Source organism: Mesoplodon mirus (genome assembly GCF_964341445.2).
Source record: "Mesoplodon mirus genome assembly, chromosome: 5".
Lineage (NCBI taxonomy): Eukaryota > Metazoa > Chordata > Mammalia > Artiodactyla > Ziphiidae > Mesoplodon > Mesoplodon mirus.
In genome coordinates this window covers 108104787-108124370 of record NC_138980.1, presented here as the reverse complement: position 1 = coordinate 108124370, position 19584 = coordinate 108104787, and the positions used below count along the sequence as shown (strand labels likewise).

Genomic DNA, 19584 nt, shown 5'->3' with positions numbered 1-19584 from the left:
GTTGCGGCATGTGGGCTCTTTAGTTGCGGCATGCGGGGTGTAGTTCCCTGACCAGGGATCGAACCTGGTCCCCCTGCATTGGGAGTGCAGAGTCCTAACCACTGTACTACCAGGGAAGTCCCACCCAGGTCATCAGTGATTTTTAAGAATGTAAAGGACTACTGAAACCAAACGTTTCAGAACTGCTGAGTCAGATAAATGAGAAAGCCACAGAAAGATCATGACCAGGTAAAGTTAATCTAAAGAATGAATGCAGAGAGCCTCAATGATAAAAGGGTACATAAGGCAACAGAGAAACAGAGCCTAGAAGGAGTACTCTATTTACGAACAGCCCCACTCCCGAACTCTTTCCCAGTCAAATCTCTAAATAGCAGAGGACTGAACTCACCACAGAGAAGCTAAATTGCTCATAGGGCACTTTTGAGGGCAGATATTATAGAGGTGGAAAAATTTTCCCTCCTTCCCTTTAGATTCTTTGGCTGGTCTGTCTAATAATTAAATTGAAGACAGAGTAACAACAGAAAAACAAATTTAATTTTGTACGTTGTACAAGAACTCTATAAAAATGAGACCCAAGGGCAAGTTGGGCAGTTGAAGTTTATATGCCATCCTGAGTTAAGGAATGGGATGGGGCCTGGAGCTTCAAAGGGGAGGAGGGTAATTCATAGGATGATAAGGAGAGCATTTGCCTTGCCATACAGATAAGTCATTTAGATAAAAGTGATCTCTGGTAGTAGCTACCTTCCTGGAATAGGCCCCCTATCTAAATAATTGTAGGTAGTTAAGGGAGAGGTAAACGTTTTTCTTGAGTCTGTTCAATCTTGATTACCTTCAGCTCAAAACAATCCACATGCCACAATGGCAGATTTTGGGTCAGCCTATTCTGCTCCCCTTCAGTATGAATATTTGCTAGAAAAGTAAAGAATGATATATTTTTTTAAATCATAAAGGAATAAATTATCACATGATTATACACAAAACTTACATTTTGAAAATGAAAATATTTGGTGAGCTAAACTCTAGAAAGCAAGGAAAATGGATAAACAATGTCATGACAATGAAGTACAGAAAAACATTCACTGGTATTAGTAAAAATTAAGATTTTACCAGTACAATGCCCCTCAGAAAGAACTCCCATCCCTCCTCAGTTTAAATTAGGTAAACTCCAGATTTAAACTGTTAAATTAGCTGCTTCGCATAGGGAAAATAAACAGTAAATTCCGGTGATGTGGTACGGCTGCTGACGGCTAAAAAATAACTGCAGCTATACATCCTTCCTGACACTCAATGGCCACAGTCAGGGAAAAGCTCTTCTCAATAAATCTTAGCAAAGAAATAATGAAAGTGACAGAAAAGGACTATCATATTAACTCACTGGAAAACAGAGTAATTATGTGCCCTAAGTACTGTAAACAAGAAGCCTCTTCCTGGAAGCATGATACAAAGAACCCTAAATTTCGATTCTTAAGACCTAGCTTCTGGTTCAAGTCACATGTTTCCTGAGTTATCTGGGCAAATTAAATCGCCTCTTTAGTCCTCATTTCCTCCTGTAAGATAAGGAAGTTAGTCTAAATCCCTTGCTTTAAAATTTAAATCCTTTGATTCACAGTAACAAACACATTTAATACCCAAATCCTAAAGCCATACATAACTGAAACAAAAGTGCGGACTAGTATTCACCAATTGATGGGTCATGACCTGCCATTTGCAGATTACTGAACTGATTGATGGCTACAATTCCTCATTAAAAACAACAAAAGAGGGAGGGGGTTGATGGGTAGAGACAGACAAAAATATAATACCTTGATCTGTTTGACCATAGAGATATCTTTGGTAATATAGGGGAGTAAAAATTTTCCTTTACCTTTCTAGGTTCTTTTGGCAGATCTATTAATTAAATTAACATGACGCAGATTAGCAGAAGAAACAAATTTAACTACATACATATGGGAGCTCCATAAGACTGAGACCCAAGGGCAAGGTGGGCAGTTGAGGTTTATATGCCATCCTGAGCCAAGGAATGGGATAAGGGCCTGGAGTTTCAAAGGGGAGGAGGGTAATTCATAGGACACTAAGAAGAGCAGAAGTTTGGTACTTAGTCATTTGCCCTGCCATACATATAAGTCATTCAGGTAAAAGTTCTCTCTGGTAATAGCTCCCTTCCTGGTACAGGCTCGGTATTTAAATTATTAGGTAGTTAAGGGAGAGGTAAAAGTTTCTCTTGAGTCTGCTGGATCTTGATTGCCTTTGGCTCAAAACACTCCACATGACAAAGTGGCATATTTTGGGGTCATATATTTTGCTTCCCTTTAGTAAGAAAAGAAACGAACGTTCAAGTTTAGGTTAATAGTCACACTATGCTTATTAACATTGCTCAGCTGTTTAAGATTGTTACATTTATTGGCTATCTGAATTTAGAAATTTAGACAGTTTGTGTTTAATCACCTAATGTCAAAAAATCAGCTGCTTAGGTAATGTTTACATTTTTCAACTGTAATTTGGAACAGATCTTTTGATTCCTCAACTGTTCTCTGGCTAATAAAGCTGTATTGTAAAATATAAGAAGTTGTTAGTCTAAGAACATGTGCCTCAAATGTTAATGTCAGTGTTTGGCAGCAGGGACTGTACTTTTCTTAGGGGAGGTGGGGATAGGCAGTAAAATTCAAGAGTTGAAATTTAAACACACTTGTAAATTACAGTATGTGACAACTGTTAATTATTTTTGCAAATAACCAACATATACTGGGTACTGTGGTGATACGGGATTCCTCTAACAGATGACTTTGGCTCTCGGATTCCCCATGACCCAGCTGAAGCTTTCTTCGAGAGGTTTGAGATTCTTTTCACCCTCCTCTTCTTCCTTCCCTCCCACTCTCCTGCAAGGTTGTCAGACCTCCACTGAGGCCTGAAGGTACTTCCCTCCTACTCTAGCTCCCTGTCCTTTATCCTTCACAGGGAGTATCACCAATAAATCTCTTGCACATCTATTCCCTTCTTTGCATGTGCTTCTCTGGGAATTTGAGCAAAGTACATGTCTAGTCACCATATTAGACTCTAGGCATCATTATTTCATTTAGTCTTCACAAAAGCCCTGTGAAGACATTATTAGTGTTCCCATTTTACAAATAAGGAAAGAGAGTAGAAAAGTAATTTTCTCAGCAACTACTGACAGAGCTGGGATTTGAACTCAAGTAAGTCTGTTTAATTTCATGGTTGGAGCTGCAGACCTTATTTTAAAACAATTAAATTTTATTAAATAACAACAAAAACTAGATAGATCCCTAATAAAATTTTTCTGATGCCTCTGTGTGCTTTCAGACATTATCACATTTAATCCTAATAAATTCATGAAGTTAATATTATCATTTTACAGATGAAATTGGGGCTCAAATAATTTAAGTAACTTCCTCAAGATCATATTATATAAGTTCATGAGTTTGAGCTCACTCAGGTCGTCTCTGAATTCAGCTGTTTAACATTATATTGATTTGCCTAATTAATCAAATGACAATTGTGTCCCTTTTTACTTTTTAGTTTTAGATAATTTGTCCTGAGAACTTTAATCAGCAAAGAATCCCCCAAGTGATTTAAACAGCTATATATGTTCATTCTCTCTCTCTTTATGGGTGTGTGTGTGTGTGTGTGTGTGTGTGTGTGTGTGTATACGATACGTTATAGATAAAATACTAGCAATTTAGGGTATTTCTTGAGCTGCTGCCTATTTGTATTTTAACCAAAATTTACAGGGAAATAGCTGGAGCACTGTTTCAAAAACCCGTCTCCAATAACAAATCAGCAGTTGAGGCTGGAAGGCAGTATCCTCTGCCCACTTTCTGAGACTTTTTAATATAATTTAATGTAATTATGCTGATTTTTGCTTTTGCTTCCTGACTCAGCTGCAGCCTTTGAGTTCACATTTCAAAAACTTCCCTTCACCAGAGTCACCTGATGAGGTGAGTCAGCAGTCTGCAGACTCATCACTTCTAATGACCAAACCCTGGTGTTTTACTAGCCTTTAAAATGACGCAGCCTAGCAGTAGTGGGCAGAGCTGGATGTTGAGCAGCCGGGCAGCAACTCAGCAGTATTCAAGCCCTGGAAGGAAGATGGTTGGTTTGCTTGTTTGCTTTGTTTTTCTGTAGAGAAGGTACTGTGGGAGAACATGGAGCAGAAGGGAGTGATCTCAAGGGACCCAGGCACAGGCAGGTCAGGAAATCTAGGCAGATCCAGATATGACCACACCGTGGGTGGGACTGGGGTAGGGGGTGGTCCTGGCACCACTCCTGGGAGAGGAAAGCCACGGGTCCCCTACCCCCAGTCTACCCTGTGACTTCAGATGGGGAAACTGAGGCTCAAAAATGGGTAGGTGGTTGCCCAGCATCACTGACATCAGGAAGGGGCAGGAGCCAGGTAGGATACAGGAAGGAGGGGTGGGAAGACCTCATAGCCCTAGACAGCACCTGCACCCTATTCCCAGAAGCCCGCTGCCATCACAGCAGGGTGCCAGTGCCCAGTAGCCACCCCGTTGCAGCAGTGTGCTTGTAGATAGGACCGTGTGCCTGTAGACCCGTCCCCATTTGAGTCCCCTTAAGGTGGGTGGAGGCCCAGAAACTGGGCCACGTGACCCCTCAGAGCCCCCTCCTACCTCTGGGCCAGCCTGAGGGGCGAGTCGCAGCTCACTGTTCACTAGGATGGAGAGGGGTACTCCCAAGCCAGGAGGGGACTTCCCTGGGATTGGGGTTCAGTGAGTAGGTGCTTGGCTGGGTCTGGAGTGGGATTAGGTGCATTTTTCTTCTTTTTGTAATAAATGAGTGTTATTTCCATAACAAAGTAATCAAATGCTTACCCCATCCTCCACCGGATCCTGGTTATACAGAAAAATCATGGCTCGTTGTGGAAGGCCTAACATCTTTTTCTTTTCTTTTTTTTTTTTTTTGCGGTAAACGGGCCTCTCCCTGTTGTGGCCTCTCCTGTTGCAGAGCACAGGCTCCGGACACGCAGGCTCAGCAGCCATGGCTCACGGGCCCAGCCGCTCTGCGGCATGTGGGATCTTCCCAGAGTGGGGCACGAACCTGTGTCCCCTGCATCGTCAGGTGGACTCTCAACCACTGCGCCACCAGGGAAGCCCCAAGGTCTAACATCTTTAAGATGACCAGTTACCCATAGCTTGCCCTGAACTCAGGGTTTTTACCTTTTATCACTAGCCTTCACCCATCCCACATATCTAATATGTATTCACTAATCTTTTCTGATACCTTTGCATCCTCCAGTGGAACATTCTTCCCTCTTCCCCCCCACCAAAATCCTCACCATTCTTTAAGGCCCAAACTTTGTATTACCTTCTTCATAAAATCTTGCTTCATCTGTCCTACTGGAAGCAAAATTTCTTTTCTGTGTTCCCATCGTTTTGTTGTTCAATGATTCTACGTCAATTGTCGGTTATACAATAACTATTTGTGTATATAACTTGATCTTTGTTAGTAGATTATAAGTGAAGATTTTTTATCTTTGGCTAACCTATAAAATATTTTTACATTCACCAATCTTCTTTTATCCCCAAAAGATGGGAGATGGGGGGAAGAGTCAATATTTATTTAATGCCAACTATGTATCAGTCAGGGTGTTTGAAGCTATCTCACTTAACCCTCACAGCACTCTTCTGTATCCATTTTACATATGAAAACATAAGCTCACAAAGAATCAGAGACTTATCAGGGTCAAAAACTGGCAAAAACATGGCTAAGATTTTTTAGCTCTGGTCTTATTCTTTTTTTTTTTTTTTTTTTTTTTTGCTGTACACGGGCCTCTCACTGTTGTGGCCTCTCCCGTTGCGGAGCACAGGCTCCGGACGCACAGGCCCAGCGGCCATGGCTCACGGGCCCAGCCGCTCCGCGGCATATGGGATCCTCCCAGACCGGGGCACGAACCCGGTTCCCCTGCAACGGCAGGCGGACTCTCAACCACTGCGCCACCAGGGAGGCCCTGGTCTTATTCTTTGCATTACAAAAAACATAATTGTACATCTACCAATGTGGAAGACACCAATAAATACATGTAAAGCTCCACTCATAAAGATTTTTCTAGCACATTAGAACTGCTTCATTCAGATAATACTTGGGACCCAACTAAAGTCAGAGGATTTTTGAGCCAGAAGGGACTTTATAGATCATTTAATCCAACCCTTATGTTACAGATAAGAAATATGATCCTCAGAGAAATAAATTTCCCTGTGTATATACCCAGTCAGTAGATGAGCAGGATTAAAATCCAGTTGGAGGCAGTATAGCAAAGTGGTTAATACTATGGCCTTTGGAGTCAGCATTGGTTCAAATCACAGCTCTGGTACTTAGTGACTGTGTGTAGCCTCAGAAACTTTATAAAGCTTATCTTTTGTCTTCTCATCCCTAAAAGAAGGATGATAATACTTACCCCATGGTGCTGTGAGGATTAAACGTAACACTGCACAGCAGAGAGTAAGCAATAACAAATATTAGGTATTCTCTTATCTCCTGTCTCACTGCCTGCTCTTCTTTGCAGGATACCACATTGCCTTTTATGGATGAGTTGTGGAGTGGACAATTACATTTCAGGGTCAAAGTGAGTAAAGATAAAGAAGTGTGCATTTATGTGGTAAGTCCCTTTTTTTAAAAAAACACATGTACAAACATTTCTCTGTGGATAAATAACACTTTCAAAAGGAATTGTTCATTCAATAAATATCTATTGAGCCCCTACCACATGCCAGGCACAGTGCTAGATGCTGAGTATGAGATCAACAAAACAGATATAATTTCAACCTTCATAAGCACTGAAGTTTGACTGAAAACAAAAATATCACTGGGATCTACCTGTGGGACATGCAAACCAAGTATCTTTCATAGAAGTCAATACAATGTAATGGACATTAGTATTTGAAATGAGCTATACATATGTACTTGTGCCTTTTTGTAAAACAAGATATTCTTTAGAATTAAGTTCTATGTCATTTCTAGTACTGGTCATTTCAACTAGATTTTAGTAAACTCTGATAATTAAGCTATTTCTATTTCTTTACATAAAATAGAATACTGCAAGGGGTAGGTCTAGTTAAGCATACTCTCCTGAAATATGTTAATCACCATCTGTCTGAGGGTTACAAGAGTGAAATAGAACAGTTTTGCTAACAGCCAGTACATAGTAATTCCTTACAGGGCATCACAAAGTTCAATTTTATGAATCTGTGCTCATTCACTCATTTTCTCTCTTTCTACGTACACACAAATAGAAGCTGCCTAAAGAGATAGCTGATACTCTGGTTTTGGAGTCACTAATATACTGATGGTCTCTAGATTGCTTGTATTTGTTTGAGTTAGGATGATAAAACTGGCTAAGGATCAATACAGAAAAGAATTTGGATTATTCATATGTCAAAATTACCTTATGGTGATTCCTTAAATCCCTAACACATTCCTTAATCCTTAACACATTAAGGAATTAATTCCTTAACAAATTCCTTAAATCTCTTTATACTCAAGTTTTGCTATCCATTTGACTTTGGAATGTGATATACTATCCAATTTTACCTGAGAGTGAAAAGAATGATTTTGTTATTTATGAAAGCAACTATAGAGCACAGTAAAAAGAGCCCAAGTTTGGAGTCAGGTAGACTGGGTTCAATCTCAATTACCATTTAATTGTGTAATTTGTAAGAACATCTGAGTCTCGGTATAAAATGTTTGCAAAATAGGGATAATATGATTTTTCTTGTAGAACTATAGTAAGTTTAAATAAGATAATAGCTGTCAGACAGTAGCTATTTGTGGTTAGTATTAGTGGTTGGCTATATCAATTTAAAAAGAGATCACGAGTCAAGAGAATTGATTTAAAAACAAAACAAAACAACACTGCTTATCTAAAAAATTAGTTGCTATATAGAAACATATAAACTCCCTTAAATTATCAATATTTATAATCCTTGCAACTGGGGAAATAAGGAAAAACTACAAGATTTAATAAGAATGGCAAAATTGGGACCAAATGAGATTATAAAAGTTTGAATTGTTAGTCAACAAGGAGATTAGTGTGTTTGTTACTCTCAAAAGGTAACAAGGCATTTGCTTGACGCATTAAGGTCCTTGAATTGAGTACTGCATTTTTCTTTATGGTAGAGTTATCCCTAGAACTCTTTGTGGAACTGGCTGTTTTGAAGGAAAAAAAAAAAAATCAAGCAGCTGCCTCTTATGGAACAGGTGATTATTTAAATATAAGGTGGTGAGTGAAAACTTACCTGAAAAACTGCATTACTCAAGAAAGAGAATTCACCAAAAAGAGGTTCTCTACATCACATTTTTAAAATCTTCAACGGAATGAGCACCTTCCCTCACATTACCTCTTCATCGTAAGCAATTACTCTTTAAAGCTATTTCTAACTCAGACCTCCATCTAAAATTCTCCTGAATCTTTCACTATCGAGGAAGCCTGGAACAGTGCAGAGGCACTCCTTTCTGAAAGCACATCTATTCCTGACCACTCCTTTCCAAAAGGTAAAATGTGTATCTAAAAACCTATGCGTGAAATTTTACGCTTGCTCTCCTATCTCATTAGCTCATAGCAGCCAGGAAAACAAAGACCATTCTCACCCAATTCAAACGGCGGCGGTATCGTTGAGTTCTAAATCAGGAACGACCCCCTCAGCCCACTTCCAAAATATAAAAGGTGTGCACTTCAGCCGACTGCCTGTCTCCCAGGCATTGCACCCCAGGATAATGGAAACAGTGCTCAGGAAAAGGATGGTAAAGCAGCTCTCGAAAATCGAGGGTGACTAAACCCTGCCAATGGGAGAGTGTGGACACTCCTTGATCATTGGTAGAGAGACTGTACTAAACCGAGTCGCAGTAGAGGTGTCTTCGACCTCGCGCAGGGGCACTTGGGGACCCGAGGTAGAACTCCAAGTTGGAGATAGATACTGCGAGTGGAGAAGACCGTAAGTCGGAATCTCAAGGCCTTGTCCAGCAGCACACAGGGTCAAGCGCCACGGGGCTGGATGGGGCTCCTGGTTCAACCCTTTCCCGCTAATTTCTCGGTCCGGATAAGATGCTGCACGGAGACTCGGACGGACGGAAATACCAGGCCCAGGAGGCAACCCAGAAAAATCACTCACCAGTCTCCCACCTTCGGCGCAGAACTAGCAGGAGCCTAGCACGCCAACCATAAGGAAGCCCTGAACCCGCTCAGACGACCCTGACGACGGCTCGAGAGCGTCACTGACAACCACCCGGAAATGGCCCAATAGCTTCCGGGGCCGCGGAGCGCGCGGCGGGAAATTATTTCCCAGAGACCGGATTAGTGAAGCAGCAAGTGCTGCAGCAATTTTCCTGCCTGTCACCGGCGCCGCGCGAAGGAAGCAGCCCAGAAACTCCGACCAGGAAGGTAAAGGGCCTCAGCTAGGAAGACACAGTGTACCCTGACTGTGTCCTCCGTGCCCCCGAAGTTTCTGCAGCTCCTGGCTGTGAGGCTGGGAAGGGGCCGGGTTGAGCGGTGGCGGTGCTTACCTCTGACGCTTTCCGCAGCCGCAGTTGGTTCGCGCTCGCTCGACCCACCGCGCTCGGCGTCCGCGTCGATGGGCTGCAGCCGCAGACCCCGCCGCGCTCCGCCCGTGCCGCGGCGGGGACGGCCCCGAGCGCCTCTGCAGTGCAGGGCTGAGCCGCTTCCCTCGCCTCCTGTTTGCGCAGCTCCGCAGCTCGGTCTCCTGCCAGGAAGGCGCTAGGCCACTCGCGTCTCTCGTTTCCATAGAACCGACTGGGACGCCTCTCCCTGAGTCCCAGATTCTTGGCTGCTTTCCATAATTTAGCGTCAGTGCAGGTGGTGGGGATCCCCCAGGCCCACCTTCCTGTGAAGAGGAAAATGCTATCATACTTTTCTCCCTAGTAGAATTCTAAACACATCCAAATGGTAATGAACATCTCTGCAGCTACTGTAGGCCTTGAAACACGCACGCACACACACACACACACACACACACACACGTTTCCCTAAAGGGAGCGGGAGTGGGGAGGGGTGCTGTGTTCCTGGGGATTATGATACCAGCTGTTGGAAGGCAGGGAACAAGACAAAGTGGTTATCCTGAGATTTCTTCCACTCCCAAAACCTCTGATTAAATATTGACAAAAATGTCATCTGCTTTGAGTACTCCATATCAGTATTTGACCCAGAACTTGGACGGAGCTTGATTTTGGAAGCGTCGAGCTATTTTTGACTGATGAATACCCTATACCAAAAAAAAATTTCCGTTGAGGCATTAGGAATGAACATTTAAACCGAATTTCCAGTGTACGTGTGACAGACTCTGCGCCTTGTAAACTTTTGGGTTTGTCTTATTACCTTATGCCTCATTTCCTAGAAGTGCCTATTGATGTGCAAGATGTTCCCATTTTAGGCAAGTTTGACTAACCAGTATTGGTGTTTAGGTGGATTTTCATAAGGGAGTTAATTTGATTATGTCTAAGTTAACTCAGAGTGTTAAGTTAAATGTACTAGGATGTTTAAATACTTGAATGTATAAATTTTTATTGTGAAGACAATTAGGAATTAGCCTTCAGTAATGCAAATGTGCTCCTATTAGATCTGTTTTCTAAATACAGATTTTCTTTTGCCTTATTGACTTATGTTCGATTATGATTTAATATTTTCTTCCCTAAAGCAGAAAGCATAAACAGGCTTTGAAAAAGTGGTCAAAGGTGGGTTTTTCATAAAATTCAAAATGCTTAAGATTTCATAATAGGTATCCACAATTTACACTAATGTCCAAGAACATTGTTTTTAAGAAAACCAATAGTATAACTTTATTATCTAGGCAGTATTTCCCTCTAAGATAATCTTTTCACTGTTTAAGCAAAACATTTAAAAAATAAAATCAATAATTCCATATAGGCTCTGAAAAAACAAAGTGAAGTATCCTCTTTTTCAAAAATAACTAAAATAGTACATAGTACATTTTATTTCACCTATCTCCTATTAGCATATTTAAGGAGAGTCAATTAAAAGTAATATTCTATTTCTTACTTTCTAAAGACATCTTACTGCTTAAAAGTAAAATATCCCTGAAACTTTTAAATTCACATAGTTCTTTCTTGATATCAGAATTACTTTGAAATAAAAAACTTTTGTTATTATTGATGGAGAAGAAGAAAAGCCCATATGAATTAGTCTGAGTCATTAATACCAAATCCACTTTGAGAGGAAAATAATAAACATTTTCATAAGAAAAATAGGCCCTCTTTAGATTGTTCCTAGAAATGCTTTGAAATTTTAGACATTGTTATTTTTCTCAAATTAATTTGTAATTATGCTTAAATATTTTCAGTAATATTGCTATCTAAATGTCACCCCACCCTCACAGTAGATTCCTTTTCATATGATGTATGTTTCTCTTTTATTATTTGAAAGTAGATTGTTTTGTAAAATTAAAATTTGGTTAAAAGTATTCAACTAAATTCTGAAATTAAAGTCAAAGTGTATTGTAGAAAGAACATACAGTTTTTGCAGAAACAGACTTAGATTTTGAATCTTGGTTTCACCATTTACTAACTTTGTACCCTTGAGCTAATTTCTTAATCTCTCAGATTCCCCATTGTTCTCATCTGTATAAGAATGGCAAATAGCACTTATATTTTCAAGAAGGAAATGAGCATATACGAAGTATATAGGCCACAAAATCATGCTTGGTCAATCTTAGACCTTACGCTGCTACTAAGTAGTACAAAGTTCCTAGGATACTAAAGCAGGTTTGACTTTCATCCCCCGTGGCTAACCAACATGTTCTGTCCCTCCTTTTTTTTTTTTTTTTTTTTTTAGCCCTGAACATCTGTCTCATTCATCTTGCTTCTCTTAAGGCCCCTTTATCCCTAAAACTAGCATCTCCAGTGCAGCCTGTGCCTTGTACAGTACCAGATAGATTGGACCTCTCCCTAAGTCCTCTTAGCCTTTCATTTCTTCCCCACCACACTCATTTTGGTGCTACTTCTCCACTTCCTCCCTCTACTGCTAAATCAGTCATCAAAGAGACTAATTATGACTGCTGCCTTCCCAAATAATGCCATCGAAGTAAGAAATCCCTGAAGTCTCACCATTGGTGACCTTAGTCAAATAATTTATATATATATACGCACAAAAACACATGAATACACATCTCTGATCTTTGAAGGATGGGACAGGAGACAGATACTATGTCTTTAAAAAAAAAAATTTCCCAAGCCCAGCTGAATTATATTAAGCCAAAGGCCTAATTTGGCTCCTAGGCCAAGAGGATGCAGAATTCCTAAATTCCACTTGATGTTATAGCATTCAGAGCCAAACAGGATTTTACTCACACCGTATGAGTAGTGTGATTTGTGTGTTCCTTTTGTAGTATTGGTTAAACAGAGAGCCAACACGTTTAGCATTATTTACTTCCCAGTTAAATGCTTTAGATAAGAGAAATCATAAAAATCTTTTAAACTCTTAAATTCAAAGCAGCAGTATTGATTGAATTTAAGGATTGGTATGTCCTTTCCAGAAGCAGGAAGTTTTAATGATTTTCCTTAGTAGGTTTAAAATGAAAGTAGAAGTAGGTTTAAAATCAGAATAGTTCACTAGAATAACAAACATTAAGAAACCACTAGTTTTCAACCTGTTGCCTTAAAACTATGAGATACTCAGTAGTGTGGGAAAAGACCATGATGTGATTTTACATAAAAATTAAGATACAGAACTATATAATCTAAGTTTAGTTTTTTAATATTTTTTCATACACAAACATAAAACCTTCAAGACAAACCCCTCCCCCATTCCCAAATGTTAACGATGGTATTACAGAGTAAAGGAATTAGCGATTTTAATCTTTCTATATACTTTGTAGTATTTTTCAAATTTTCTATCCTGTGTTAATTAAAATTAAAGCACAAATTGGTAAAAGTTATTTTGGGGGAAGTTTTTTAGTTCTTAAATGCAAATATATAAATAAAACTTTTTTTTAATAAATCCCTTATTTACCTTAGTTAGCAGCATACAATTTATAAGATGCATTATATTCTCAAAGTTCTATAATAACCTGTGTCTGGTCATAAAAGAAATTATATTGCAAAGTAGGAAAGGCTTATCCTTAGTTTTCTGTCCCAGACCTCTATAAGCATCTCGCACCTCTTTTTTTGCAGCACTTTTCCCTTTCACCCAACTGTTACACCCTGCTCTTTCATCTTCTTTTCTATACCAGACCTTTCTATTCATATCTCTATTACTGCCTCTATGTCTCTGAGTTCTCTTAACATATTTTAGCTATGTGTTGTATTCCTGAAAGGTGTTCTAGCTCCATACCATATTGTAAAGAATTCATAGACCTAAAAGCTAGTACTTAATAAAATGTTCTTAATTATGATGATGACTGCTATAGGTTTATTTGCATTTCTAACTGGCACCAACTGCAGAGGAATCTCAGGCATCAGGGATAGGCCCATGTGGGAGATATTTTGGGAAAGTCCACACCACAGAGACAGTTGCTTGTTCTACATAAATGCCAGCTCTGTTCACAATCATTATCTCCTTAGTTGTGTGTATTATATGATTCAAGGTAAGTAGATTGTTTTTTAATTTACTACAAAATTTTTAAAAATTACTATGAGAGCATTTCCTTGTAACTAAGAATCTCGTGTATTTTTTAACTTTTTGACAGTAAAGATAAAATATCTGTTAAAAAATAAATGCTTTTTTTTGTTTTCTTTTCCAATTGTGTTAGGATAGTATCTCCTGTGTGAATACGTCAAGGATCACCCCCTATATTTTCTAGAAAAATATCTAATTTCTAGAAATACTACTCATACAATTATATTGCAGTTTATTTACTTTATTTCTTCAGCTGCAAGACTTCTAGCAGTTAGCTTTTCATCTTCCATATCCCAGAACCTTTTACCAGCACAAAACTTGACTTTGAGTTGTCTGAGTCATTGATAGGTATTGCACCAATTTTGTATAGTACTTTCTTTGGGCTCACTGGCATATCAGACTATTGTTTATTGTTGTCTTACTCCTGCAGGGTCATAGGAAGAGCCATTAAACCACTAATTTTATAAGTATAAATAAATCTATCCTTATCTATATATGTCTATGTCTATTCCGGTATATAGACATAGAACTGTTTTCCCATGTAACTATGAATTAGATCTGTGGTTATTAGTTTGTCATATGATGTATTAAAAAGCATTGATAAATGTATTGTAAATTCTGTTACTTCAAGTAGATCATTTTATTATAGGACTGTATTAGATTAGGTTAATGGAATTTGTTCTTTAAAAAAACTGCTAGTTATTGTGTGCTATCACTGGGATTCACGATTCTGTGGAAGTTTAGCTAATAGCCCAGTTTTTCTGATAAACTTGTTAATGTTCTGTATTCTAATTTGTTTTTTAACACTCATACTTTCATGCTGTTTGAATCAGGAAGACCAGCTTTTTCACCTGTGTTTCTTACTGGACTTTCCTCTTTGCTTGTTTATTATCAGTTTCATTTTACTTGTTTTTCAAAGGAAAGAAGTTGCTTTTAAAAAGGCTTTCCTGATTTCTACCATTAAGCACCATTGGTCCTGTTTACATTTTACTGAGGACTCTTGCTTTGGCAAAAAAATGCTGTTAAATATGTAAAGTGGCTATAATTACTTCATCATAAAGACAGTATGATTTAATATGAAAACTGCATTATACACGACTCAAATAAGTCCAAGTCATTTAGTAATTTATACATCAAACCAAAATATGTTAAAATGGCACCTTGTTAATAATAAACATTCAGATTGTGAAATAGCTGTTACTAACTTGATCTAAGTGAGGAACATAGTATGATACATTTTTTTTTCCTTATAGTTATGTATAACATATTTAGTTCTCAGGAAGCAGAAAAATAAAATTTAAGACAATTTTTAAATAAGACTTTTTGGGTGGTAGCATTACAGTGGTTTTTTCGTTGCTTTCTGTATATTCCTATTACTTAACAGTAGTTTCTGTATGTCGGCATTTTAAAATAGCCAGATGGGCAAGATTTTAGGTTTTTAAGGCTACTCAAACTTCCCTTCTTTGGCAGCATTTCTTGAAATACCTACTAAATTGTTTTTCAGACTCTTAAATACATAAATAAAATACAAGTATAATAGTAGGCAAAATATATACAGTTAAAACACTTGTATTCCTCTGCTAAAAATGGCTTTCAAGAACTATAAAAACAATTAGATTGCCTTTTCCATTAGAATATCAAGGTGGTATTCACAGATATGTTGAATTTCACTAGTCTAGTGTTTCTGAAAGGACCTGTTACTTTCTAAAGGAAATTTGCTTAAAGTCTTCGTCATTCCCTAGAATTAGTGATAGCAGTGTTTCTCCCTAGTTTTGGTTATATGCCTTATAATTCCCATGTGGCTTTATTGTATGTGTGTTAATATGTGTTCTGCATCAGACTAAATCATTATTATTTCTAGAGCCCTATCCCTAAAGACACTTTCTTTATGTTCTGTATCTTGAATTTTGGGTTTTTCAGGGGTTAATACATAATATCCCTTTCCCTCCTTTGGAGCCAACAGAGAAATATAAAAGTCAGATAGGTTGAGATCAAAAGATCACCCTTTTTACTGAATAAAAATTGGTTTAGAGGAGGTGGATTTGATGTGCAACTCCAGTGTGTTTCTTATTACATAACTTCTGAATTGATTTACCCACCCAGGCAGTGCAGTACTATTACTGTTAGCTCCTTATGCCATGTCCACGTGCATTAATATGAACCATCTTTGCAAATATGCAGATGTGTTTGGCAAAGCATATTCAGTTAGTTCTCTCAAGTAGCTTCTCCTCCTAAAGCAAGGAGTGATGCAGGGTAGAGAGAGAAACCAGGAGTGCTATTACCCTAGCAGAAGTTTCACTCTTAACCCTGAGTAATGCTTTAAATTGTTTATAGTGAGACTTTCTTTCAACTTCTCTAAAATGAATCTCAACCTTTAAATAACTACATATATGTATATAGTTTATAGATATTTAATATAACTATATATATAACATATATATGTAGTCTTTGAAAATAGAGTTCTTATAAAGAACGTTTTTAATTTCACCAGTTGTCTATTACAAGTCCTGATAATAGTTTTTGTTATAATTTTTGAAGTTTACTTTTAATTGTTTTGAAAGAAGCCAACTGCTGTTGCTCAGCCTGTGGCATTAAGTGAATACTAATCCAGAGCTAATGGTGACAGTTGTTAGAGAAATGAAAAAAATTACCCTGATCTCTCTCCTCACTGCTTTCCTCATCTTTAATGAGAAACTAGATTTTCTCCAAGATGATCTAGGTCTAACGTTCTAACCCCATGTAAACAAAAACAAAAAAAGCTGTATTCTAATTAGAAATGCTGTGAATTTTCCTTTTGTTGGCCAATAAATGTACCACCTCAAATACAAAGTGCTTTGTGAACTCCATTGAAATATAGATTAATGTCCCTATCAAAATATATTTGAAACCCACGTGATTTTTTCAGTCTACTTTGTAGGTGATGAAATTAATATATATATATATATATATATATATAGCACAGTTAAGAAATGTAGATTGGGACTAATTTAGTATATACCTACTATACTAAATTATTTGTTGTAAGTGCTGTGGTACCATAAGTTTATCAAGTTCTCCATTGATTTATAAATATTCTTCAATATCTGTCCACAGACACTTTAAAAGTTAGTATGAGATGAGGGTGTCATTGTCCACAAGTGTCCTTGTTTCCAAAGCTCTTAGCAAACACAGTACTTTTAAAATGAAGCTAATATTATGCTAAAATTTTATAAGTTTCTGTCTTTTTCCTAAGAGTAACATTCATCATTGTGTTTTAGTGGCAAGTAATGTATGTAAGTAATGCAAGCTTTCAGCGTTCAGACCAGAAAACAAATCTCACTTTATATACAGCCACATTTTGAGAAGATTGCTTTTAAAACTAATTTCTATTGCACATAGGCAGTTTGAACATTGGTATTTACAATTAAGCCTTATATGTTAAGTAGTTTTTGTTTTTATTTTTAGTATTCATAGTTAAGAAAAAATAATGTCAACCCTGTGAATACTATCTTTAACATATGTTGTCTTCTTTATGTGTATATGTTAGATGGAAGATGGTGCCCCAAAGCATATTATCCAGATGACAGGATTTAAGATGGAAGAAAAAGAAGCTCTAGGCAAATTGCTTTTAAAACTAGATTGCACTTTTATCAAGAGTGAGGTGAGTACAGTAACTTAAAAAGTTCAAGATATAGTTGAAGAATAACTACAATTAAAATGTTGGCCTAAGAATGATAAAATGCACCCTTGATATTGTAATAGAAAAAATATCTTAAAAAGGAAATCTTCTGTAGTAACATTTTTTCATGTGGATTTTTTCTTCCAGAAATACAAAAATTGTACACATCTAATAGCTGAACGCCTGTGTAAGAGTGAGAAGTTTTTAGCAGCTTGTGCAGCAGGTAAGTTAACTACCTTCCTCTCACCTTTGAAAAAAAAATCTTCATGATGAAGAAAAAGTACCTTAATCTCTGGGAAGATAGTGTGTTTATTATATCAAACATAAATGTGGTTCTTACATTTTTCTGAAAATATTTATTTATTTGGTTGCACCCAGTCTTAGTTGTGGCTCCAAGGCTCCTTTAGTTGCAGCTCCAGGGCTCCTTAGTTGTGGCATGTGAACTCTTAGTTGCAGCACGCATGTGGGATCTAGTTCCCTGACCAGGGATCGAACCTGGGCCTCCTGCATTGGGAGTGTGGAGTCTTATCCACTGCGCCCCCAGGGAAGTCCCTGAAAATATTTGTTTGATATAATATTTTTGCTTTGATTTTCTGAATAGAACTTCGTAACACTTGAAAAATGTATTAAAGAGGCAGAAATATTTACTTCGCCTAGTAAGTGCTTCATGTAAGAAAAAATATTTTAATAAAAAGGTTTGGCACAAAATGCCGCCTCCCCCCCAAAAAAAGCTTTTGCTGAAGCCTCAGCAATTTGCAGTCAAGTTTCTTTTCTTTGATCTATCATTGGAAGAGTTACTGTTTTTGTTATCTTGCTCCTGTTTCCCCTGCCATCCATGCCATGAAGCAATCATTCTATTTTATTTTTCTAAGATTTTAAATTCCATAAACCTAAATTAGGGCTTAGTGTCTTCTCCCTTTGTCACTATTGATGTTTTTCTTATAGTTTTCTCTCCTGTGATTATCTGGCATATCATTAGTCCACTTTTTTTTCTTTTTTTTTTTTTTTGGCAGTATTTAACTCAGGTGAATTTACCATTTTTTAGAATAACTTACCAGAAAAACATTTGGATTCATTATTACCTCCACAAATGAAAACATACATTTTCCCTGCTGTTTTAAAAGATCATTGATGCCCAGATCAGAATGTTATTACATATCCTAGAAAATTCTCTAACTCAGTTAATTTGTTTTATATAGTGTAACAATGCTGTAAACATTATTGGAAAAGTTTTTGGTATAGAAGGAAGAATATAAACCTCACTCAAAATGGTGAATAATAATAGTAGTCATAATTTAAGTAATACCACATTTTATTAATCCTTTGGTTTATATTTTACTTAGTAACAGTTAGAATTAAAATTATTTATTATGGGAAAGATTACATACAATGTTCAGTGATGTCGTAGGCCTTTCACTATCAAAAAATTTAGGAAAACATAGTTCAAAGATAACATTAGCAATGTAGAAAAAGGTGTTGAAAAAGGCCAAATTTTATTTGATATTTGGTCTTTATTGTTTACCATTTATCAGAACCAAAATTCTTTTTTGACTGACAGTTCATTTGCTTTCTAGGAAAGTGGGTACTAACTAAGGACTACATAATTCATAGTGCCAAAAGTGGCAAATGGCTTGATGAAACAACTTACGAATGGGGATATAATATTGAAAAAGACTCGCATTATTCACCTCAAATGCAGTCTGCACCTAAAAGATGGCGTGAAGAACTGAAACGCACTGGTGCTCCAGGAGCCTTCCATAGGTGGAAAGTTGTCCTCCTTGTTAGAGCTGATAAACGAAGTGATTCTCTTGTAAGGTGAGATTTCATAGAAGCTAAAGCAGTGAATGTGAAAACAATTTTGGTTTGCTTAAATACCTTTTTGTATTTCTTTGCAATTATTCATTTATTCCAAATGAGCCATGATGATTTACTCTTTGATCTCCTAGTTAAGCCATTCTGCACTTTTAAGCGTATGTGTCTAATGGAACAAAATCTATTTTATAAGTATTGCATTATTCTCAGGGTCTCTGTTTCACTTTCCATGTTATTTCTTTGCAAACTCAAGTAAAATCTTTATTTTAAATTGGAAGGTATTTGTTTTCAGTTGTGAAGCACTTACAGTTTTTTGTAAGTGAAGTATTACGTTAAACAAAGGCTTTTTTCTAGGTTTATGTAGTGCAGTCTTCATGGTTCATACTGTTTCCATCATAATTCCATTTCTTTTTATCTTTTACACCATATTTTAAGATGACTTCTTATTGTGTAAACTGTATTCTTAGACTGCTGTGACTCTTTTTGCCGGGAAGGCGTGGTC

General features: G+C 37.5%; 2 protein-coding genes across 4 annotated transcripts in view; one reads left to right on the top strand and one right to left on the bottom strand.

Annotated features, from left to right (window-relative positions):
- KIAA0825 overlaps window positions 1-9219 on the bottom strand; it is a 406374-nt gene extending 397155 nt beyond the window's left edge. For all 3 annotated transcript variants that reach the window (XM_082623469.1, XM_082623471.1, XM_082623470.1), the window contains exon 1: window positions 9138-9219. The gene's annotated coding sequence lies outside the window, so the exon portion shown is untranslated. The remainder of the gene's footprint in view (window positions 1-9137) is intronic.
- Window positions 9220-9289: 70 nt separating this feature from the next.
- SLF1 (SMC5-SMC6 complex localization factor 1) overlaps window positions 9290-19584 on the top strand; it is a 65891-nt gene continuing 55596 nt past the window's right edge. The window contains exons 1-4 of the mRNA XM_082620967.1: window positions 9290-9406; window positions 17139-17252; window positions 17418-17493; window positions 18845-19085. Coding sequence (XP_082477093.1) covers window positions 17139-17252; window positions 17418-17493; window positions 18845-19085 — 431 coding nt within the window. The 5' untranslated portion in view covers window positions 9290-9406. The remainder of the gene's footprint in view (window positions 9407-17138; window positions 17253-17417; window positions 17494-18844; window positions 19086-19584) is intronic.